Genomic DNA, 25,615 nt, shown 5'->3' on the forward strand with positions numbered 1-25,615 from the left:
GATTGAGGTTATACTCCTACCTTGTAGAATATTTATTGTATTGGAGGAGCTGCTACAAAGACAATGCTAATTGCTAGTGTGTGAGGTTCAATGTGTCACTTTGCTGCATTTGTTTGAAAAAGGCAGGAATAAACCTATACAAGAGGAATTCTGCAGATGCTGGAAATTCAAGCAACACACATCAAAGTTGCTGGTGAACGCAGCAGGCCAGGCAGCATCTCTAGGAAGAGGTACAGTCGACGTTTCAGGCCGAGCCCCTTCGTCAGGACTAACTGACGTCAGTCCTGTCGAAGGGTCTCGGCCTGAAACGTCGACTGTACCTCTTCCTAGAGATGCTGCCTGGCCTGCTGCATTCACCAGCAACTTTGATGTGTGTTGTAGGAATAAACCTAGCTGCTTCATGACGAGAACCAATATGAAATGACAGTTCCAAGCTCAAGTCTGTCAAGAGTTTCAGTTTTCAAAGAGACATTATAAATTACCAAGTCTCTTATTGGCATTAACTGCTGGAGCTGATGTGACACAGTAATTGAGTCAGAGCAAAGCAGTACAGATAAAGGCCTTTTGGCCCAATCAGCTCACGTTAATTATGGTGCCCACCCAGCAAGTCCAAATTTCCTGCATCCAGCTTATATCCCTTTAAGCTCGGCCCCTCCATGTACTACTTAAATGATACTATTGTACCTTTCTCTGGCAGCTAATTCTATATATTCTCCACTCTGGAAAAAGTTCCCCTCAAATGCTGGTTGATCCTCCTGCTCAATTCCCTTCAGTAACTTCACCACAGGTGTCAGGCTGACTAGCCTGCAGTTCCCTGGCTTGTCCTTGCCACCCTTAAACAGAACAACATTAGTCACTTCCCAGTCATTGGGACATTGGGAGCTTCACCTGTGGCTAACAATTAAGAAAATGGCTCCATAAGAGCCTTTGCAATTCTTTAGCATCCCACAGTCTGGATGAACTCCGTCAGACCCCGGGAATCTGTTTGCCTTAATGGGCTGTAAGGCTGCAAGTACCTTCTCCCTGGTAATTTGAAACATCTCCACTTGTTTCACTTATCCTGAGCAATCATCTTCTTCTCCTCTGTAGACAGAGATAATTTTCTTTAGTCTTACCTGCCAGATCCATCTCATACTCCCTCTTTGTCCTCTTTGCCCTCCTGATTTCCCTCTTGAATATTTATAATCATTTTGTGGTCAAAGGATTCCCTCTCCTCGACTTCCTCAACTCAATGCATTCTTTCTTTTTCTTGGTCAGAACCTCTAGATTTCTCATCAACCAAACTTCCCTAAACTTGACAAGGTGTACCCTCCACCCTAACAGGAACATGCTGCTTTTGGTCTCTTGGTTTCACAATGTTAAAAGTTTCCACTTGCATTAAAAGCTTCCCTTTCCCTTCATACAGGCTGATCCAATCAATCTCTGTTAGATTCTTCCTAATTCCCCCAAAGCTGGTTCTGCTCTAGTGAACTGGACCTGACCTATTCCGTTGCTGTCTTAAAACTAGTAGAATTAGAGTCACCAGAGCCAAAGTGCTCACTGACTGTCACTTTAGCTGGCTGCACTGCCTCATGCCCCTAAAGGAGGTCCAGTATTGTAACTCCCAAGCAGGGCCCTCGATAAATTGACTTATCAAACTTTCCTGGGCACATTTCCACCCCATCCAGACCATTAACACTCTGGGTAGTCTCATCAGTGCAGGGAATAAAGTCTGCCACTAATTCAACCCCTCTTATTCTTAAAACTATTAGCAATTTTTCTACACACTTGCTCTTGCTGAATATTGGGTGGGGGGGGTGGGAGGGGTGTGTCTATTATACAGCCCCACTAGAATGACTCTCTTCTTTTTAAGTTCTATCAATATGGCCTTACTGGACAACACTCCAAGAAGGCCATCTCTAAATACTGCTGTCATGGTCTCCTTACCAAAAATGTACTTCTCATTCGCTAGGTATCCTGAGGACATTCAACTCCAGCTCCAGTTCCCTTGACCTGGTCCGTCAGGAGCTGTAGCTGGGTATACTCCCTACAGATGTAGTCATTAGGAAGTCGCTGAGGTTCCCTGACTTCCCACAGCGTGCAGGAGGAGTGCTCTACAGCCCTGACTACCATCTTACCTACACTGAATCAAGTACTAAGGATCTACAGTAAAATTAAACCTTGTCTTTCCTTACCTGTGCCTCCCCACCAAAGCCCTTTTAAAGATCCACTCTCATTTCTAACACCTGGGCCACTTGCTCAGCCTCCCCCCTCTATAGCCTCAGCTCCCACTCCTACACTGGCCCGTACTGGCAATGGCCACTCTGCTTCACCCTACCTTTTTATTGGCTGCTGTTAATCAGCCAATCAACTATTAGTCAATCTTTCCTCCTAAATCCCTGTAACATACAATTCACAAACACCCCTTGAGACCTACCTCTTCAGAGCTTTCTTGCTCCAAGTCCTGACAAGTGAAGTTCTAGTTTGTTTTAATAACAAAGGGAAAGTCGCCTTCTGGGAGCTGACTCCTGTTGGGATTTTGAAAATATGGTTGAGATCAGAATGTAACCTCTCAAAACAGAGGGCCAGAGTTACAGTTGGAACCATTAACAATACATGTCAATTGTATTATTTTGTCCAAGCTATTCTAGGGAAAATAAAGCAAATGTTTTTCTATATATATTTTTTGAAAAGTAGCTGCTTACATTTGACTCACAGAAAGCTCTCATCTCAATATCTCCAGTTGGGGTGCTGATACTTTACTAACTTATCCATACTCTGACCGCTGTACTAATCAGCTTTAGATTTTCCTTGAATCCTTGGGGCCAGAAACTGCCTCAATTGAGAGTAAAGTATGAGAGGGTGCAGAATGATAGTCATTCAGCCCACTATGAATGAACCAACCTGTGAAAAACCTTCTGAAATTGCAGTTAGTAAAGACAGTCTCCACTAGTAATGTTACTCAGTGTGATACAGTGACAGGCCTGTATGTGCAAGTACAGTGCATGAGTGATATAGAGTGACAAACCTGTCCCAGTCAGTATGGTGCTCCAGTGTTACATAGTGATGGACCTCTCTGCACCAGTACTACATGGAGGTCAGTGACCAGTAGTGTTCTGCAGGGATCTGTTCTGGGACCCCTCCTCTTCATGATTTTTATAAATGACCTGGATGAAGAAGTATAAGGGTGGGTTAGTAAGTTTGCTGATGACACACAAAGGTTGGGGGTGTTGTGGATAGTCTGGAGGGTTGTCAGAGGACATCCATAGGATTCAGAACTGGGCTGAGAAGTGGCAGTTGGAGTTCAACTCAGATAAGTGTGAAGTGCAAACACGAGGAATTCTGCAGATGCTGGAAATTCAAGCAACACACATCAAAGTTGCTGGTGAACGCAGCAGGCCAGGCAGCATCTCTAGGAAGAGGTACAGTCGACGTTTCAGGCCGAGACCCTTCGTCAGGACTAGTCCATAGAACACTCAAAGCTGCTGCGCAGATTGACAGTGTTGTTAAGAAGACGTATGGTGTGTTGGCCTTCAACAACCGTGGGATTGAATTCAAGAGCCGTGAGGTAATGTTACAGCCCTCTAAGACCTTGGTCAGACCCCACTTGGAGTACTGTGTTCAGTTCTGGTCACCTCACTACAGGAAGGATGTGGATACTATAAGAAAAGGTGCAGAGGAGATTTACAAGAATGTTGCCTGGATTGGAGAGCATGCCTTATGAGAACAGGTTGAGTGAACTCGGCTTTTTCTCCTTGGAGTGATGGAGGATGAGAGGTGAAATGATAGAGGTGTATAAGATGATGAGAGGCATTGATCGTGTAGATAGCCAGAAGCTTTTTCCCTGGGCTGAAATGGGCAATGCGAGGGGGTATAGTTTTAAGGTGCTTGGAAGTAGGTACAAGGGGGAATGTAAGTTTTTCACACAGAGAGCGGTGGGTGCGTGGAATGCGCTGCTGACGACAGTGGTGGAGGCCGATACAATAGGGTCTTTTACGAGACTCTTAGATAGGTACATGGAGCTTAGAAAAATAGAGGGCTATGCAGTAGAGTAATTCTATGCAATTTCTCGAGTCGGTTACATGGTCAGCGCAACATTGTGGGCTGAAGGGCCTGTATGTGCTGTAGATTTCTATGTTCTAGTCCTGGTATGATAGAGTCAGACCTGTCCCTACCAGCCCAGTATTTCCTGTCCTGTCTGTCCTGGTGTGGTAGTGACAGACTGTCCCCCGTTAGTACGGTACCCTAGTGTGATAATGACACACCTATCCCCACTAGTACTGTACCCCAGTATGACAACTGTCCCCACTAGTACTGCACCCTAGCGTGATAGTAACATGCCCATCCCCATTAGTACTGTACCTGGTGTGGTAGTGACAGACTGTCCCCACTAGTACTGCACCCTAGTATCAAACACTGATAGACTTTGCTCCACTGGCAGTGTGACCCATTGTAACAGAGTGACCGATGTCCGCTCCACAACTGTAGCCCTCTGTTATACAGTGCCAGACCCATTCCGACCAGCGCTGTAGCCCAATGTTATCAAGTGACAGACCTGTTCCTATAACTATCGTATTGCAGTGACAGACCCAACCCTTCTATGCTGTAGATCATTGTTAGATGGAATAGGAGCTAGTCCTGTACTGCAGCGGTCCCCAACCACCGGGCTGCGAGGAAACAATATGATTTGGCGATATGAGTCAGCTGCGCCTTTCCTTGTTCCCTGTCACGCCCACTGTTGAGCTATTACGCACGCGAGGTCATTACGCATGCAAGGTCATTACCCGCGCGTAATGCTTTTCAGCGCGGGAAGGAGATCAACTCCTCGAGCTTGCAAATGACGGCGGCCTGAAAAGTATGTTTGACATAACATCTCTGCTGGCATTCTGGATCAAAGTCAAGGCTAAAAATCCTGAGATAGCCACGAAAGTATTGAAAATGTTGCTTCCATTTCCAACATATCTCTGCAATGAATGCAACGAAAACTAAATTGCAGAATAGACTGGACATAAGGAACCCCGTTCGAGTATCGCTGTCTCCCATCACCCCTCGATGGGACCGTGTTGTTGCAGGAAAACAAGCCCAGGGCTCCCACTGATTCAGCGATATTGGTGTGTTGCAATGATTTTATATGTTCATACGGGGAAAATATGTGCTGCGAATTTAATATCCAAATGATACTTAAAATGTTATGATGCTATTAACTTACTTATATAACCATATAACAATTACAGCACGGAAACAGGCGATCTCTCCCCTTCTAGTCCGTGCCGAACGCTACCCTCACCTAGTCCCACTGACCTGCACTCAGCCCGTAACCCTCCATTCCTTTCCTGTCCATATACCTATCCAATTTTTCTTTAAATGATAATATCAAACCTGCCTCTACCACTTCTACTGGAAGTTTGTTCAACACTTACTTCAAGCTCCCCTGTCCTCCCCTTATAATTGACTTATCACTATATTCATGCGAGGAAAATATGCGCTGCGTGTTTAATATTAAATTCGTTAGATAAACCCTTCTAGAAACGAAATTGAGTGTATTAGCTAATTATCATCTATATTCCAGTCGTGATTAACACCTCCCTGCCCCCCGAACAGAATCGTCAAAAACGATTTGTAGAAAAAAATCGTACACTCATGCGCAAGTTACGCATGTGCGCTGCTGCCCGCGCAAGGCTTCATGGCCATTGTAGTCTTTCTCGGAGTAAACCCAGCAAATTTGACCACTACTCTTGTCCGTTGGCAACCCTACCCCCCCCCCCCCCCCCCCCCCCGGTCAGCTGGTCTGCAAGAATATTGCCAATATGAAACTGGTCTGCAGTGCGAAAAAGGTTGGGGACCCCTGCTGTACTGTGTGTCAGATTTTGTACTTTGCATGTTTAAGCCAACAGGTCATTGTGAGGCATGCCTTTATTGATCTTCATAAAAAATGTTTTAAATATAAAACTACGTCTAAAAATTTTTGCTAATTTGATATAACATTTCTGTTGTTAGCCGGAGCCAGCAACTGAGCCTCCCTCTCCCTTGGTCCCCTTCCTGCAGAGATATGCTGTTGCCAGAAATAAAACCCAGTCGGTGAGATGTAAAACCTTTCTTTTGATCATTGTGTTGTGGTTTGTAATCAATTACGTTTTGCAGTAGTTATCATCTTGCATTTCTACTACATGCAGCTAATGTACAGGCCACACTTGAATAATATTTGTAACCATGGATATTTTAAAACACTCAAGGAAATTGTGACATTAAAGAATGTATAGTTTTCTACTCAGCCCCGTTCTTCTGAAGATATTTTGTTTAAATTTAATGAGCATCTCAAGACCTGACCTTCTACTCTCTTATAAGCCCTGAGTATACTTTCTATCAGAAATCTTAGCAATTGGGACCTGATTTTCCCTGCTGCCTTTATTTAGTTATACTTGTCTGACGAGGGTGCATTGGGAGTCAGCTGGCTTACATCAGGAGGGGACTGATCGTTGGACCTCCGTGGTGTGAATGGTTTGGTTGCAAAGATCCCAGGATGCTACATTTAAGTTGCAGAATTCTTCTGTACGTAATCTGCTGTAACACAGGAATTCCTGAACATAATTGGCATGATTGTGTGCAGTTTTGGTCCCCTAATCTGAGGAAAGACATCCTTGCCATAGAGGGAGTACAAAGAAGGTTCACCAGATTGATTCCTGGGATGGCAGGACTTTCATATGATGAAAGACTGGATGAACTAGGCTTGTACTCGTTGGAATTTAGAAGATTGAAGGGGGATCTGATTGAAACGTATAAAATCCTAAAGGGATTGGACAGGCTAGATGCAGGAAGATTGTTCCTGATGTTGGGGAAGTCCAGAACGAGGGGTCACAGTTTGAGGATAAAGGTCCTTTTAGGACCGAGATTAGGAAAAACTTCTTCAAACAGAGAGTGGTGAATCTGTGGAATTCTCTGCCACAGGAAACAGTTGAGGCCAGTTCATTGGCTATATTTAAGAGAGAGTTAGATATGGCCCTTGTGGCTAAAGGGATCAGGGGGTATGGAGGGAAGGCTGGTACAGGGTTCTGAGTTGGATGATCAGCCATGATCATAATAAATGGCGGTGCAGGTTCGAAGAGCCGAATGGCCTACTCCTGCACCTATTTTCTATGTTTCTATGTTTCTATGATTTGTTTTGGATAGTTGTTGAGGTATTATTTTACTGTTTGGTGTTAGGTCTCACCTCATGTTATTGCCTCTGCGGGCCATGTTGCCTGAGAAAGGTTGAGCTAATAATGTTTGACTGCACTACATCATAACTGGACAATCTTTCCAAATCTTAGCAATGCTGACTTAACTACATTCTTTTTTGTAATACAACCATTAGGCCAAGACCAGAGGAAGGCCCTCCCTCTCTCATGTCTGCTCCGCCATCCAAAAGGATGATCTGGCACTTCACCTTGAGTCATACTCATACAGCATGGAAAGAGGCCCTTCAGCCCGATACAAATGTACTGACCAGGATGCCTATCTGATCTAATTCCATTTCCTATGTTCGGAACACTTCTTATCACTGTGCCTGTCCAAATACTTTTAAAAAGCACTGATTATATCTGCCTCTATCACCACCTCTGGCAACTAATTCCATATGCTCACCACCTTCTGTGGAAAAACTTGTGCTTCAGATCTCCTTTGAATATTTTTCCTCTCACCTTAACCCTATATCCTCCAATTTTAAGTTCCACTACCCTTTGAGAAAAAGAATGTGTCTATTTACCTTGTCCCCTCATAATTTTATAAACCCCTGCGGTCACCCCTCCAACGCTGCTGTGAGTGCAATCAGCCTATTCAATCTCTCCTTGTAACTAAAACCTTCCATTTCAGGAAACATCCTGGTGAACCTCTTATGCTCTCGTCCGAGTGCTGCCAATCCTTTCTGTAGTATGTTGATCAGATGGTATTCCAAGTGTGGCCAAAGCAATCTCTCGTGCAGCTGCAACATGATGTCCTAACTCTAATACCTCACCTGTGAAGGCAAGCAAGCCATGTGCCTTAACTACCCTATCTACCTGTTTCGCCATATCTAGGGAGCTATGAACTTGCACCCAAAGATCCCTCTGTATATTGGTGCTTCTAAGGTCCCTGTCATTTATGTACATGTAGATGACTCAAAATGTCTTGCCTGTTGCCACGATTAAGTTCTATCTGCCACTGCTGCCCCCAGCTCTTCAGTTGATCTGTGTTCTTTTGTATCCTTTCACAACCATCTTTGCTGTCTTCTACTCCAATTGTTTGTACCTTTGGCAAATCTATTGGATCACAGACATTCCCACCCAAGTTTTTTTAAATTAAGCAACAAACAGCAACCCCTGTGGTACGTCACTGTTACATACTTCTAGTCAGAGATACAACCCTCCATCACTACCCCAAATCAACTGACTACCAGATCAATTTTGGATCCAGTTTGCCAGACTACCTTGAATCCCTTATTCCCTAACTTTCTAGACCAGCCTACTGTGTGGCTCTTGTCACACGCCTGGCTGAATATTTTCCTGACATTTCCCCATAACCTTGTGTTTTTTTTTGGTCTTAAGTGTATCCAAGGATGCCGCCACCAAAGCCCTGTGTGGTAAGGAGTTTCCAGTGGCTTCTAGCTGACTAGAAGAAATTCTTCCTCTCTTAACTGGGCGTTCCCTTATTCTGACACCATGCTACCTAGTTCTGGGTTCTGGGCTTATCCTCAACGTTTATTGCTTCAGTAAGATCACCTTTCAGCCGACTAAATCCAGTGAGCAAATTCCCAGTCTGTTTAATTTTTCTTTCAGGGACAATTCTGCCATTCTTCAGATCACCCTAGTGAACCTTTTAGGAATGGCCTCCAGTGAAATATCTCCCTTTATTATTATTATTTTTGTTATTTAGAGATATAGCATGGTAACGAGCCCAAACTGCCTATTTGCACTCATGTGACCAAATAACAAACTAACCACCGCATCCTTGGGATGTGGGTGGAAACCGGAGCACCCAGAGGAAACCCGCACGGTCACGGGGAGAATGTACAAACTCCTTTCAGGCAGCAGTGGGAATCGAACCCGGGGGCTGGCACTGTAAAGCGTTACATTAACCGCTACACTGTGCCAATCCTCATTTATACTTCATTTATAAAATAAAGAAAGACGTTTGTTCAAAGTAAAATGGCCGACTGTACCGCTGCCTAGAGATGCTGCCTGGCCTGCTGCGTTCACCAGCAACTTTGATGTGTGTTGCTTGAATTTCCAGCATCTGCAGAATTCCTCGTGTTTGTGAGATAGAAGTACATATTCAAATATGTTTTTTTTTGTTTTTGTCTATTTGGAGATCATAGTAACAGGCCCACGCAGCCCAATTACACCCATGTGACCAGCTAATCTCTGAATTGTATGCCCTTGGAATGTGGGAGGAACCAAATCACCTGGAGGAAACCCATGTGGTCATGGGGAGAAAGTATAAGCTCCCTGTAGACAGCTTCAAGAATAGAACCTGGGTTGCTGACACTTTAATAGTGTTATGCTAACAGCTACACTATCCTGCTACCCTGGAGTTAGAGTCTGACAGCATAGAAACATGTCCTTTGGTCCACCAAGTCCACACCAATCATCAAACATTTGCTTACACTAACTCATCTTCTTCCCACCTTTCCGTCAACTCTCCCCGGATTCTGCCACTCACCTGCTCACTGGAGACCATTTACAGTGCCCAAGTTAAACCAGAGCATCTGGAGAGAACCCAAACAATTGCAATGTGCACACACAGACAGCACCCAAGGTCAGGATTGAACCCAGGTCTCTGGCCTGCTAGCTGTACCACTGCGTGTTTCAATATATAACTCCAGACTAATGCATTATCAGGGAATGTGTGCGAAAGGTGCAATATACTTAGCAGAATGGCTGTTAGGATAGAAAATATGATTTCCAATTATTCCATATCTTCTTGTTTTTAAATATCCACTTGGTCATAGAGCACTTCAGCACAAAAACGAGCCCTTTGGCCCATCTAGTTTATGTCAAACTATTATTCTGCCTCGTCCCATCGACCTGCACTCAAACCATAGCTCTCCATACTGTCCCATCCATGTGCCTATCCAAACTTCTCTTAACCGTTGCAATTGAACCCACATCCATCACTTCGGCTGGCAGTTCAGTCCACACTCTCCCCACCCTGTGAGAGAAAAGATTTCCCCTCATGTTCCCCTTTAACACCTTTCACCCTTGACCACCATTTGTAGTCTTTCCCAACCTCAGTGGAACAAGCCTAATTGCATTTACTCTATATCCCTTATAAGCAGTGTGAATGCTGTGATATGTTGATTGTTGTTTTCACATTAATTGTTTGTCAGCCTGTTTGTGTGTAGTTTTTCACTGACTCTGTTAGATTTCTTTGTTCTTCAGTGAATTCCATGCAAGAAAATGAATCACAGGGTAGTATATGGTGACATACCGTAATGTGCAAAAGTCTTGGGCACACATATATAGCTAGGGTGCCTAAAACTTCTATGTATTGCACTGTGCTGTTGCCACAAAAAGAAAATCAAATTTCATGACATATGTGAATGATGATAAACCTGATTCTGATATGGGTCTCTGCTGTGGAATGAGAGTGGGCAGGGGGCAGGGAGAGGGAAATCGTGGTTGGGAAAAGTGGAAGGGAGAGGGAAGCACCAGAGATACATCCTGTTATGATCAATAGATCAACTGTTTGGAAACAAATGACCTTGCCTAGTGCCTCAGGGCTGCATGTGTCTGAACTCAAACCAACCCCACCCCTGGCACCTGCACCACATCCCTCCCACGGTGCTCCACCCGTGCCATTCCCAACATCTTTTGCTTGCTAATGCATTTACCTGGAAACTTTGATGTATTTAATAATATCAAATTTTTTCATGACTGTGAAGATGAAGCTACTCACACATATTTCAATATTTTGCAATATTTCAAGCATTTCAAATGTGTTTAAAATTGATTTTATATTGTACTTGTTTAACTGCTTCGTCATGCTGTAAATGAAATACTGAGCATGTGTTCTTTAATTTCCCTAGGCCCTTAAACTTGAGCTGAAGGAAATAAGAAACCAGCAGGATCTGCTGTTCGGGTTCATGAACTTATTGAAGCAGGAGGGTGCAGTGCATGTCCTGCAGTTCTGTCTGGCTGTGGGTAAGATTAAGCAATGTGGGAAATGCTTGTCCATGGGAAGTACAATGAAGGTTGATGCTTCTTGTCCACCTGTACAAGTCTTCTGTGAGACCTAGCAATTTACAGTGTTCTCTGCACACTCTCCTGGTGTCTGTCGATTACTGAGGAAACACTGCACGCACGACCATTACATATGCCCTGTGCTGATGAGACATGGTGCATCAGTAACAGATATGTGAAAGTATCTGTGGACAAAACTATAAGATTGGCAGTTCTGATGGAAGGTCAATTGAAGTGAAATGTTGACTCTACTTCACTCTTCACAGGCTGAGCACTTTGAGGCACCTTGCTTTGTTGAACGTACTGAATAAATGCAAATTGCTTCGTATTTTAGCAGTTTAAATATGCAAAATAACTTGGATTCCTTCAGTTTCAAAAAGACAGGCTTCTGATGTAAATAATAATTTATTTATGGAGCACTTGTTATACAATGTAATTTGAAGTGTTTTATAATGAGATAAAGTGCAAACATGAAAATAAAAGACAAAAAGGTGTTAGTTAAAAGCAAGTTTAAATAAATGGACTTTAAAAGTGTCAACTAAGTTTGCTTCTCTTACAGTTTTAGATATTGAATTCCACAATTTAGGAGCGTAGTTCAAAAAGACTGACCTGCTAAATATACTGTGAGGGAGCTTGTTTAAATCCAAGAGACCAGTGGAAGAAATATCTGATATAAATGGACAATAAGATAGAGTTAATGATGTATCGAAGTTTTTGAACCTGTTTAAATATCTTGTTGCATCACTGATATCTTCCCATACTTATTTCTCCTTCAGCCAGATTCAGATTTAAATTTACTTATGTCATGTAAACAAGGCATACATTGAAATGGTGATTCACAACCAACATACCTAAGGATGTGCAGGTGGCTGCCCATAAGTGTTACCACACGTAACTCCACCAACATAGCATGCCCACAGTGCTTGGCAGAACAACACCGAACATGACAGAACAAACTCAATAAGCACCAAAACAACAACAATAAATCAAGCCCTTTTCCTCTCTTCCCACCCTCCTTCCCTCCCCACATGCAGATGCGCATACACACAGGCGCGCGCACACACACAGACATTTGTCTAACTCCAGGGCAGTCCTTTGTGTATTGGTCATTGTGCTACAATTTCTGGAGTTCAATCAACCCCAGGTTTTGATCTTTAGTATGGACCCTCCATATTAGCTGATGACAGGACCCCACAGCTCAAGCTCTGAGTGGTCCAACTGACCAGCCCTCATGCCTCCTGCTCGCATAGACATGCACTAACCTGGGACAACCCAATAATTGTGGATCTCCTTTGTCCCCAAGTCTACATTGTAGGCCTTCGAACGCGGAGCAGTGGTCTGGACTCAGGATGTCCTTTGACTTCTTGTCCCTATTGCTAGCATTTTGAGTGCAGGGCCAAGGTCTGGACTCGTCCCCATCTTCTTACAGTTGCAAACTTTTGTTTCAACAGAAGAATTCAATGACAAGATCTTGTGTCCTGAGCTCACTGACGACGAGAAGCAGAATCTTCACAAGGAGGTGAAGGAAATCTATGAGACATATTGTCTTGATGAGAGCATTGATAAAATCAAATTCGATCCCTTTATTGTCGAAGAGATAAAACAGAGTAAGTTTGTCACAATAAATATTATGATTAAGGGAGTAATGAGTGTTCATTTAGCAATGGGTTTAGAGTTTATTCATAGGTGTATGGTGCTGATGTTCCATAATAGTTTGGATTTCAAAGTATGGCTTTGTTGAAGCGTGTAGGACTTTCTATAAGTTGGTCCTTGTTGCACACTACTACCAATGAATATCCAACAATTTTACTTTCCTTGTCTATATAACTCAATTTGCCATTTGTAGTGAAAGCTTTGCACATTTGCATTTTTCTTTTAGGATTAGTACCTAAAGAAATGGCATTAATTTTGTTTTTTTATAGTTTAGGTATTGGTACTCAGCAAAGTGGTGATGAGTTCAAGGTGCAAGTTGGGATATTGAGTTACCCTGGTAGAGAGCCAGCACAGACATCATGTGCCAAGTGGCCTTCTCTTGTGCAGTAACCAAGCTGTTATTCTGTTTAAAAAAAAAGGAAAAGTTGGATGGAATGAAAAATGCAAACATATTCCCGGATTTGCTTTGATGTATTGTCAATGAAATTTGCGAACAGGGTTTTAAAATAATAGGGCAATCGCTGAATAATTTCCTTTTAAAATTCTGTTGATTTATGTTCTGAGTCTAATTCAGTTCAGTTGGTGTAGTGCCCCTGCCAGACGTACTAAGAAGATGGGTTGGATAAGGATCTGGGAAGCTCAGCAAAGACTGTAAGATAGCTCTGGGTTTGAAATGTTGTCTGGTTCTTATTTATTCAGAATGATCCTGAAGTCACTACTGTTGTTCTTTAAATAGTTGTCCATTCATTAAATGTTCATCTCACTATATTTGAAGATGTTGTTATTATTTAGTCTGAATGTGCCATCCCCGTTCCTAATCTAGTTTACCTTTCTCATGTTGCTTCCTGTATCGCATCTCCTAATGTCACCTTTCGAACTACTGATCAAGACTAATCAGATGACTTCATGCATATGATCAATTCACAGTTCTTATCAACACTGACTCCAACTTAAAGTGTCTCCCTTGTACCAAGTAAATTTATTGTCAAAGTACACATTTATCACCATATAGAACCCTGAGATTCATTTTCTTGCGGGTATACTCAGAAAATACAAGAAACACAATAGAATCGTTGAAAGACCATACCTAACAGAACGGACGGCAGCCAGTGTGCGAAGGACAACAAGCTGTGAAAAATATCGAGAACATGAAATGAAGAGCACTTGAAAGCGAGTCTATAGGAACAGTTCAGTGATGAGGCATGTGAAGTTGAGTTAACTTGGAGTTAAGTCTTTCTTTTGATTCAAGAGCCTGATGGTTAAGGGGTAATAACTGTCGCTGAACCTGGTGGCGTGAGTCCTGAGGTTCCTGTCCCACCCTCCTGATGGCAGCAGCAGGAATGACAGAGCATGGCCTATGTGGTGGAGGTCCCTGATGATGGATGCTGCTTTCCTATGACAATGCTACATGTAGATGTGCTCAATAGCAGGGAGGGCTTTACCTGAGTTGGACTGGCTGTATTCACTACTTTTTGTAGGATTCCCATTCAAGGGCATTGGTGTTTCTACACCAGGCGGTGATGCAACCGGTCGATAGACTCTCCACCACACATCTATAGAAGTTTGTCAAAGTTTTAAATGTCATGCTGAATCTTTGCAAACTTCTTAGTAGAGGCTCTGCTGTGCCTTTTTTTGTTTAGGCCTTTGTGGTCTGGGCCCAGAACAGATGCTCTGAAATGATAACACCGAAGAATTTAAAGTTGCTAACCCTCTACACTTCTGAACCCTCAATACGTCTAACTCGTGGACCTTTGATTTCCTCTTCCTGAAGTCAATAATCTGCTCCATGGTTTTGATGACATTGAGAAAGAGATTGTTACTGTGGCACCACTCAGCCAGATTTTCAATCTCCCTCCTATATTGCTGATTCATCACTACCTTTGATTCAGCTGACAGCGGTGGTGTCATCAGCAAACTTAAATATGACAATGGAGCTGTGCTTAACCTCACGGTCATAAGGGGGACTAAGCACATGGCACTGTGGTGCATCTGTACTGATGTTATTGTGGAGGAGGTGATTTTGCCAATCTGAACTGACTGGGATTTGCAAGTGAGGAAATCAAGGATCCAATTTCACATCTTCATGAGTAGAACTAGCCATAGTATTCGAGCCATAGCATACCCTAAGCTCTTTTTAGTACAACCTTCTCCATCTTGGGGTTGTATATTGCAGTCTTCAGCTACAGAGTTCATGATTTCACAAAGCTACATTGATGAAGTATGACCAACTGAGCTTTTTAATGTCTTTACTGCAATTTTCTTGCATGCTTCAATATTGTCCATGGGCTATTTATAATGTTTGTTTTCCATCTTACATATTCCATTTGATATGATTGTCATTAAATTTCATTTTGATTCCATTTTGTAATCGATCAGTTTTCTCCAATTCATTGACACTACATCCAGTATCAAATGAACATTTACAGCTATCCATTTCCAAGTGATTGCTATAAATTAAAACGGTGGAGATCTACAATACTGTGCAAAAGCCTCAGGCACCTTGATTCTTTTATATGGTTTCAAATGGTATGGCCTTCACAGAGCCCGATCTCAACGTCATCAAGTCTGTCCGGGATTACCTGGAGAACAGAAGCAAGCAACGCATCCAAAGACTGTAGAAGAATTGTGGCAAATTCTCCAAGATGTGTGGAACAATCTTGCAGCCAATTTTCATACAAAACTGGGCATCAGTATACCTAAGAGAACTGATGCAGTTTTAAAGGCAAAGAGTGGTCACACCACATATTGATTTAGGTTTTTTTAGTCTATTGCTCTTTATAGTAATTTTTTTATATTTAGAAACTTTTCATTAATTATTTTTGAAAGTATCTTCACTTTACAGAATTTTTTTTACATGTGCCTCAGACTTTTGCACAGTATTGTAAGCCAATGCACGGAACTGACTGGAATCTAATAAGCATAAGGTACTTCCTCATCTTCAGTCCATTTGTTCTTCACTCCAAGGATTTTGCCTGGACCTCTCAATTTGTGTGGAATTTTGTCGGACGTCTTTTTGAAGACATACCCTGTTTGCAGAGAGGGAGGGAGAGAGAGAGAGAGAGACAAAATATAAATATCAGCATTAAACCTGTGCAGAACTCTCCTACAATAATGCACAGAATTGCCTTTCTGTAACTTTGTACAGTACATTTTCTTGGGTACTTGCAGGGTCTCCCTGCTTCAGTTCATATTTGAGATTTACAGCACCTACAGTTTTTCTGATTTTTCGGAGGCTGAGGTCAATCCATTGGAGTCATCGAATTTCTGAGTAACGGAGAGATGTTACATGATCTGCAGTTTCAACACCTGCACACAGTGGCCACTTTATCAGGTACACTTGTGTACCTGCTTGTTAATGCAAATATCTAATCATGTGGCAGCAATTCATTGCATAGAAGCATGCAGACATGGTCAAGAGGTTCAACTGTTGTTTAGACTAAACATCAGAATGGGGGAGAAAATGTGAACCAAGTGACTTTAACCGTGAATTAGCTGTTGGTGCCATACAGGGTGGTTTGAACATCTCAGAAGCTGCTGATCTCCTGGGATTTTCACACAGAATGGTGTGAAAACAAGAAACATCCCAGTGAGCAGTAGTTCTGTGGGTGAAATTACCTTGTTAATGAGAGAGAGGACAGAGGAGAATGGCCAGACTGGTTCAAACTGACAGGAAGATGACAGTAACTCAAATAGCCATGTTTTACAACAGTGGTTTGCAGAAGAACACCTCTTGAACGCACAACACATCGAACCTTGAAGTGGATGGGCTACAGCAGCAAATGACCGCTGGGCTCCATTCCTGTACCTAATAAAGTGACCACTGAGTGTAGTTTGTTGTAATCATATTTCAGTTCGTAAAATCTTGATGTGACAGATTGCTACATCTCTCCGTAATCTCAATTTGAAATGTGCGAATGTTAATGAATTGATGTCTAAAATTAGAATTCGTGCATTTAGGGTGAGAGGGCAGAGGTTCGGGGGGGGAGGGGGGGATGTGCTGGGCAGGGGTTTTTTTGCACCGAGTGGTGGGTGCCTGGAATGTGCTGCGGGAGGCAAATACGATAGAAGTATTTGAAAGGCTCAGAGGTAGACATGAATGTGCCGAGAACGGAAGATTTTGGGCATTAGGTAGGCAGAAGGTATTAGCTTAGTTAGGCATTTAACTACTAGTTTAATTAGTTTGACACACCACACCATCGTGGGCCAAAGGACCTGTTCCTGTGCTGTACTGTCCTATGTATGATGCAGCACCCTGACAGGGCACTTTACTTAGTGGGCTCTGTTCTTAACTTTGCAGTTGCAGAAGGACCGTACAAAGATGTTGTGAAGCTTCAGACCATGCGCTGCTTGTTCGAGGCCTATGAGCATGTCATGAATCTGTTGGAAACGGTGTTTACGCCTATGTTTTGCCATAGTGATGAGGTATGGAAACTTTGAGTAGCTTCCCTGCATTTTCTTTGAACCAGTTGCACTTGTGTTTAATTGATTGCTAGAATTCACTGTTCATGAAAGTGGTGACTCTTTGCATGTAGCTCCAAAGGGTATCATCGAATATTCCTTTTTAGGATCACTGCAGATGAAATCTACAGTCACAGCCGTGGATACTTCAGTGAGAAATGTATAATATCCTATGGTAATTTATGGTATATTTTGTGGACTGAACTGTACTACTGCCTCAGAACAACAGATGTCAGTGGTAATAAACCTGATTCTGACTATGTGTTAATGGGTTTGAATGAGAATCATTTTGAATGGGATATGATTCGTCTTTAAACGGTGTTTCTCTCTTGTTATAAGGGGTTACCCCTTAATTTAACTAAAAGCAGCCAATCGGATATCGCCCAATATCCCATAAGACATTTTGATACTTGTTTGTTTAAAATAATTCCAACTCCATACATATGCTGTTGACCTCCAGAATTATCAGAGAAGTATTCTTAGTGAATTTGCCACTGTCAATCCATCTAATTTCTGACAGGCCTAAGATATCAACTTTTAACATTCACTTAATGTGTTGTCCAACTTTCCGTTCTGATAAAGTGTTCGGATATTCCATGTTGCTACCCTCAGCCTTTCTCTATTGCTTGCGGTCTCTGGATGACGGTCTGGTGTCACCTGCAGCACGTGACTACCCCTGCCGAGCGAGGTGTTGTTTTGTTGATTGGAATTAACCCCATTCACGCTGTTGTCTGGTTTCCTTCTTTTGTTTCTTTCCATGATTGACTAGACAGAAATTTCAACAGTGGTTTGCCGTTGCCTTCTGTTGCCGTAGTGCTCATCTAACTAGAGCATTTGACCTCTCCTGGTGTTCTCGATTGGGAATCATACACTAGACATCGCCCAACCTTTGCTGTTGTTGTACAAAGACAATCCTCCACCAAAGCTTGGAATCCATCTCTCTGCTGCCGGAGACTTCAGTGATTTTAGGTGACACCACCACCATTGGTCTGGTTACGTTTCTGGCGCCAAACACTCACCATCGACAGAGCTCCTTCAGCGAGGCAGGGTGCACTCGGACCTAAGCCCTACGTGAAGACAGAGCTGTCTTGGGTGGGAGAAGTTATATAATTGCTATGGCATTTCCTGGATATTTAGTTAGGATTTAACCACCCCATACACCCTTTTAACATTAGCATAATCCAAGCCTACGCGCCAACAAATGATGCGGATGAAGAGGATATCAAGTTTTATGAAGATCTCGACAGTGCTTATGAGCAATGTAAATCTCAGGATATAAAACTAGTCATGGGAGATTTTAATGCCAAAGTTGGACAGGAAAGGGTTGATAACATAATAGGACTAGGGGAGATAATAGGGAGAAATAATAGCATAAATTCTAAAGTCTACCCAGGAGCAGACTGTGGTTCAGATCACCATCCAGTAATAGCTACTATCAAAACAAAATTAAAGAAACTGAAACGTGGAAAAAAGAGAAAGTATATGTTGGGAGAACTTAAAAAAGATAGCATACTTAAGCAACAATTCAAGACAGCTGTAGAAGATGTAACAACACATATTTGGGACAGATTTAAATATGCTATACAGCAATCAGCAGAGGAGATAATCCCAGTACAAGAAATCCAACACACCAACAAGGGATGGATAACCCAAGAAATTCTAGATCTGAAGGAACAAAGAAGGTTAGTGAAGAATAATGAAGTGCAATACAGAGAGCAAGACGGACAGACCAGACAATTGTGCAATATTGCAAAGGAAGAGTGGCTGAATCAAAAATGCAATGAAGTAGAAGGCCATATTAACAACAGCAAAGAAATGCACAAGAAAATTAAGGAAATTACTGGAATTAAGAAAACTTCCTCTACAGGATGCATAAGATCAGCAGACGGATCCATACTAACAGATCCAGATAAAGTATGTGAGAGGTGGATTCAGTATATAGAGCAGCTGTTGGAGGATAATAGAGGGGAACCCCCAGATATTAAACACCCTAATTCTGGCCTACTTATTACCAAAGAAGAAATAACTAAAGCAATGAAAAGCATGAAACATGGTAAAGCCACTGGACCTGATGAAATTTCAATGGAAATGATACGAGCCCTAGAAGATCTGGGCATAGATATTCTTTCTGAACTGTTTAATGGCATATATGAGTCTGGTGTATTGCCTGATGATCTCTTGAAATCAGTATTTATTACTCTGCCAATAATTACTGGAACTATTGACTGCGAAAATTATAGAACAATCAGTCTTATGAGTCACATAATAAAGATTTTGTTGAGAGTTGTTCTGAGTCGAATTAAAAACAAGTTAAGACCAGAAACTTCTAAACTACAATATGGGTTTATTGAGGATAGAGGAACTAGGAACACAATTTTCATACTACGAATGCTTTCAGAAAGGGCAATTGAATATCAAAATGATATCTTTCTATGTTTTATTGATTTCACTAAAGCATTCGACAGATTTCACTAAACATTGTCGGAAGGGACCAATAACTGCTTCAAAATTTATATTGGAACCAAACGGCGGCGGTAAAAATTGATGATAATATAAGCAGTTGGACTAAAATTCAAAGAGGAGTTAGACAGGGATGCATTGCCTCACCAGAATTGTTTAATATCTATAGTGAAATGATTCTCAGAGAAATAGAAGACCTAGATGGGATAAAAATTGGAGGTGTTAACATCAACAATATAAGATATGCAGTCGATACCACCCTAATAGCAAGTGCTGCAGAAGACCTACAAATCCTCCTAGACAAAGTAGTATAAACAAGTGCAGATTTTGGTCTAATCGTCAACTGTAAAAAAAAAACACCTTTAATTACCTGGGTAGCTTTATATCACAAGATGCTAGAAGTAAAGTAGACATAAAAAGAAGAATTGCCATTGCCAAAATCAACTTCCAAAAAATGAAACATATTTTTACCAACAGACACATTTCTATGACAACAAGGCTTAGGCTACTAAAATGTTACATCTGGTCAATCTTGCTGTATGTTTCTGAAACATGGACTATAACACCAGAACTCCAAAGGAACTCAGAAGCAAGAGAAATGTGGTTTCTTAGAAGAATGCTGAAAATATCATATAGAGATGGGTAACTAATGAGACAGTACTCCAACGTGCCCATATAAAAAGATCTTTAATGACAACATTAAATGAGAGGAAACTTAAATTCCTGGGCTATGTCATCAGAAAGGGAGAAATAGAATGCCTTACGTTACAAGGCCGTATGCCTGGGAAACACGGAAGAGGAAGGCAAAGAAGAAAATATATGGACACTGTGAAAGAACTAACAGATCTAAGTGTGTGAGATGTTATTGACGCTGCGTTCGATGTGGAGAGCCATGATCGCCCAAGCGTGTAACGTGCAAGGCACATGAAGAAGAAGAAGCTCTCTTGGTGAACGTTTTTTGGTTACTCAGGCCATGCCAGGGCTGACCTGGCAGCTTGATCATCTGTCGGCTGTGCACTGTGTTTCACTGGCAACTCTGTGCATATGTGGAGCAGATGTGCAGTGTGCCAGAATTACACAGTATGGAAATTGGCCCTTTGGCTCACCAGATTCACAAGACCATCGAGCACCCATGTGCAGTTTGCGTATTCTAATCCTATCTTATTCTCCCCACATTTCCCTCATTATCCCCCGCCCCACCCTTAGATTCTACCACTCACCTGTAACTGCGGACAATTTACAGTCGCCAAATAACTTGGCACCCAGCACATCTTTAGGATATGGGAGAAAACCAGAATACCCAGAGGAAACTCAAATGGTCACAGGGAGAGCATGCAAACTTCTCACAGACAGCATCCGAGTTCAGGATTGGACCCGTGTCTCTGGGGCTGTGAGAAAGCAGATCCACTTGCTGACCTATTGTGTGCCAAATCTATAGCCTATTTCTAATCAAGTCTGGCAGTACTGATGAGCTGGCAAAGTGGGAAGTGGAGTCTGTCGGAGGAACTGCTGTTATTCTGTAGTAACCAGTGGTCAGCCATTGCTAGAGATGGGAGCAGATTTCCTAGCCAATGTTTTGGACGGATCAGAGGAAGGAGGGTGTTAAATGTTTAAAAATGAGGTTGTGGTAGCTCCCATGATCTTTGCTATGAAGTCAATGTTTGGAAAAGTGAACACAACTTCTCATTCATTTTGGATTATTTACTTGTGTACTATCTGCATATTATACTGTAGTTTCACTAATTCTCCCCCACAGCTCTTTCCCCGTAGTTACTAAATTGCATATCAGGCTGAATTTGGAGAGGCTGTGTATATAATAGAAGCTATAGTTCTATTATCTTATAGCAGAAGTAGGCTGTTCAGCCCATCATGCCAGGGCATCCACATGAGCAGATGACTGAGCCCAGGTTTTGGGAGCTCTTGAGTTGTGCTGTGGTTGCATACAGCTTGATCTGCACTGCATTTGACATTTTCACTGTTTCCTTCCCCCGCAGTACTTCAGATATCTGTTGACAGGAGCAGAATCCCCCACACGCAACTCCAAGTCTAACAGGTGAGTCTCACTGGTTGAATGGGTAAGCACAGCTTGTGCTGACATCCCACTACTTAAAACTGAAGAAACACATGATTTTGATTTCCCTGTGCAGTTACTGACTGGCTTTCTATTTTGTTTGAGCTTCTTTGCTGAAGACTATTTCTGCTCCTCATAATGAATGTAATTGAGATTTAAAATTTATGAGTTTTCACCCAACTCTTCTAATAAATTGAACTTTCACTACATTTCTCCAAAGCAAATAGAATTTGACACTCAGGTGTATATTAAGAGACCCCAATCAATTAAATAGAACTGGTTTACTCTCTTCTTACTTTCAACATTCAAGATTCACCACCCCTGGGTTGTGGAACCAATCTTCTGCTCAGTGCACTCCATGCCACAGTAGATGGTTTGGGAGCAGCTTAGTAAGTAACTGCAATGTCTTCTTCTTCTTGGGCCCTAGTTCCCAATGGAGCAGAGGCCATTGATCACCTCCTGTCTCAGTCACATCATCCAAAGCTGATGGTATGGTTGGAGTTCATCAATGTTTCTGTAATCTATTGTATCCGTTGTACAGGAGATTGGTCTGTACAGCTTCACCAGAGCCCTGTTGGTCGGCCTTACCTGCTTCCACTTCTCACAACATGGATGGAGGGTTGGGCTTAGAGGCAACACCTGCAGTGTACTCTGGGGAAATGAATGTTCAGGGACCAGGTTAGGGAACTGAAGATGCGTTCCAATGAGACAGGAAAAGGATGGTAGGGTACAGGAACTGTTGTGTATAAAGGCTGTTGAAAATCTAGTCAAGAAGAAAAAAAGGCCTACGAAAAGTTCAAAAAACTAGGGAATGATAGAGACCTAGAGGATTATAAGGCTAGCAGGAAGGAGCTTAAGATTGAAATTAGTAGAGCCAGAAGGGGCCATGAGAAGGCCTTGGCAAGCAGCATTAAGGAAAACTGCAAGGCATTCTACAAGTATGTGAAGAGCAAGGGGATAAGATGTGAGAGAATAGGACTAATCAAGTGTGACAGTGGAAAAGTGTGTCTGGAACCAGAGGAGATAGCAGAGATAATGAATACTTTGCTTCAGTATTCACTGCGGAAAAGGACCTTGGCGATTGTAGGGATGACTTGCAGCAGATTGAAAAGCTTGAGCATGTAGATATTAAGGAAGAGGATGTGCTAGAGCTTTTGGAAAGCATTAAGTTGGATAAGTCACCGGGACCAGACAGGTTGTGCCCTAGGCTACTGTGGGAAGCGAGGGAGGAGATTGCTGAGCCTCTGGCGATGATCTTTGCATCATCAGTGAGGACGGGAGAGGTTCCGGAGTATTGGAGAGTTGTGGATGTTGTTCCCTTATTCAAGAAAGGGAGTAAAGATAGTCCAGGAAATTATAGACCAGTGAGTCTTACTTCAGTGGTTGATAAGTTGATGGAAAAGATCCTGAGAGCCAGGATTTATGAACATTTGGAGAGGCATAATATTATCAGGAGTAGTCAGCATGGCTTTGTGAAAGGCAGGTTGTGCCTTACGAGCCTAATTGAATTTTTTGAGGATGTGACTAAACACATTGATGAAGGTAGAGCAGTAGATGTCATGTACATGGATTTCAGCAAGGCATTTGACAAGGTACCCCATGCAAGGCTTATTGAGAAAGTAAGGAGGCATAGGATCCAAGGGGACCTTGCTTTGTGGATTCAGAATTGGTTTGCCCACAGAAGGCAAAGAGTGGTTGTAGACGGGTCATATTCTGCATGGAGGTCGGTGTGCCTCAGGGATCTATTCTGGGACCCCTTATCTTTGTGATTTTTATAAATGACCTGGAGGAGGAAGTGGAGTGATGGGTTACTAAATTTGCTGATGACACAAAGGTTGGTGGTATTGTGGATAGTGTGGAGGGCTGTCAGAGGTTACAACGGGACGTTGATAGGATGCAAAACTGGGCTGAGAAGTGGCAGATGGAGTTCAACCCAGATAAGTGTGAAGTGGTTCATTTTGGTAAATCAAATATGATGGCAGAATATAGTATTAACGGTAAGACTCTTGGTAGTGTGGAGGATCAGAGGGATCTTGGAGTCTTAGTCCATAGGACATTCAAAGCTGCTGCGCAGGTTGACTGTGTGGTTAAGAAGGCATACGGTGCATTGGCCTTCATTAACCGTGGGGTTGGGTTTAAGAGCCGAGAGGTAATGTTACAGCTATATAGAACCCTGGACAGACCCCATTTGGAGTACTGTGTTCAGTTTTGGTCAACTCACTACAGGAAGGATGTGGAAACTATAGAAAGGGTGCAGAGGAGATTTGCAAGGATGTTGCCTGGATTGGGGAGCATGCCTTATGAGAATAGGTTGAGTGAACTCGACCTTTTTTCCTTGGAGCGATGGAGGATGAGAGGTGACCTGATAGAGGTGTATAAGATGATGAGAGGCATTGATGGTGTGGATAGTCAGAGGCTTTTCCCAGCACCGAAGTGGCCAGCATGAGAGGGCACAGTTTTAAGGTGATTGGAAGTAGGTACAGAGGAGATGTCAGGGGTAAGTTTTTTACGCAGAGAGTGTGAGTGCGTGGAATGGGCTGTCGGTGGCAGTGGTGGAGACGGATACGATAGACTCCTGGACAGGTACATGGAGCTTAGAAAAATAGAGGGCTATGAATAACCCTAGGTAATTTCTAAGGTAAAGGTATGTTCGGCACAGCATTGTGGGCTGAAGGGCCTGTATTGTTCTGTAGGTTTTCTATGTTCAGGATGGTAATGAGGTGCCACTCAAGCCAGCTGCCTTGTCTTGGATAGAGCTGAGCTTCTTGAGTGTTTCTGGAACTGCATGTACCTAAGCAGAGTATTAAAACACAAGCCTGACCTGTGCATCGTACTAAGAGTGAGACAGGTTGACTGCAGATTACTGCTGATTGATAGATGTTGGTGCAGAGAGAGAAACAAATTAACTTCAGTTATTAATCATCACAATGAGGTTCTACCTATTGTTGGGGAGGTTAAATACAATAGTGACTGCGTTGAAATACATTGAATAAGCCCCAATTGTTCCTAATGTTGTGCTACCTCCATCGATGCACATCAACCCCAGTAGCTGCAGACTACTATTGTGGCCATGGTGACCCCCAAAACGTGTGACCTTCCTGCTCTGGAGCTATTTTGGTGCTGACATTGGAGCCATTTTGACCATTCTTGTAGCAGTTTCAGTGGTCCTTCTCCATTGTCTGATGCCTGAATATTTTCGGAGATTACCAAGCCATAGGAGATGCTTTCCTTTTCTAGGTGAGAAGAGGAATACAAAGGCATGGAGGTTATTTGAAATGTACACAACATGAGACTAAATATTGCATATGTTCTGGTCACATTACAGGAAAACGGGATTTCTCTGGAGAAGTTGCAGAGATTTACAAGAAGATTACAATGACTGGAATTCAGCTGTGAGACTAGATTGCATAAGTTAGAGTGATTTTCAGAGCCTGTTAATTGAGATGCATCAAATTATGAGAGGCCTGGACAAACTAAACGGGAAGGCTCTATTTCCCTTAAAGAGGTCAAAAAACAAGAGCATAGGTTTAAAATGATTGGTAGGATTAGAGAATAGGTGAGGAACTCCTTGCTCACCCAAAAAGAGTGACGGGCTCTAAAAGTCACTGACAGTGAACAAGGGTTTCCTCACCTCTTCTCTAATCCTACCAGTCATTTTAAATCTATGTCCCTGGTTTTTGACCCCTTTGATGCATCTCAATTATCAGCCTCTGAAAATCATTCTAATTTATGCAATCTATTCTCACAGCTGAATTCCCAGTCATTGTAATCTTCTTGTAAGTCTTCTCTGCTATTCCTCCAG

At 42.5% G+C, this 25,615-nt stretch overlaps 1 protein-coding gene across 3 annotated transcripts in view; it reads left to right on the plus strand.

Annotated features, from left to right (window-relative positions):
• snx14 (sorting nexin 14) overlaps positions 1–25,615 on the plus strand; it is a 172,275-nt gene that overhangs the window by 54,213 nt on the left and 92,447 nt on the right. For 2 of the 3 annotated variants that reach the window (XM_072265914.1, XM_072265915.1), the window contains exons 11-15: positions 5,977–6,057; positions 11,018–11,132; positions 12,623–12,778; positions 17,122–17,246; positions 21,737–21,795. In XM_072265914.1, the coding sequence (XP_072122015.1) occupies positions 5,977–6,057; positions 11,018–11,132; positions 12,623–12,778; positions 17,122–17,246; positions 21,737–21,795 (536 nt within the window). The remainder of the gene's footprint in view (positions 1–5,976; positions 6,058–11,017; positions 11,133–12,622; positions 12,779–17,121; positions 17,247–21,736; positions 21,796–25,615) is intronic. The other variant, XM_072265916.1, reaches the window with a different exon arrangement.

Source organism: Mobula birostris, chromosome 8 (assembly GCF_030028105.1).
Source record: "Mobula birostris isolate sMobBir1 chromosome 8, sMobBir1.hap1, whole genome shotgun sequence".
NCBI classification, from domain to species: domain Eukaryota; kingdom Metazoa; phylum Chordata; class Chondrichthyes; order Myliobatiformes; family Myliobatidae; genus Mobula; species Mobula birostris.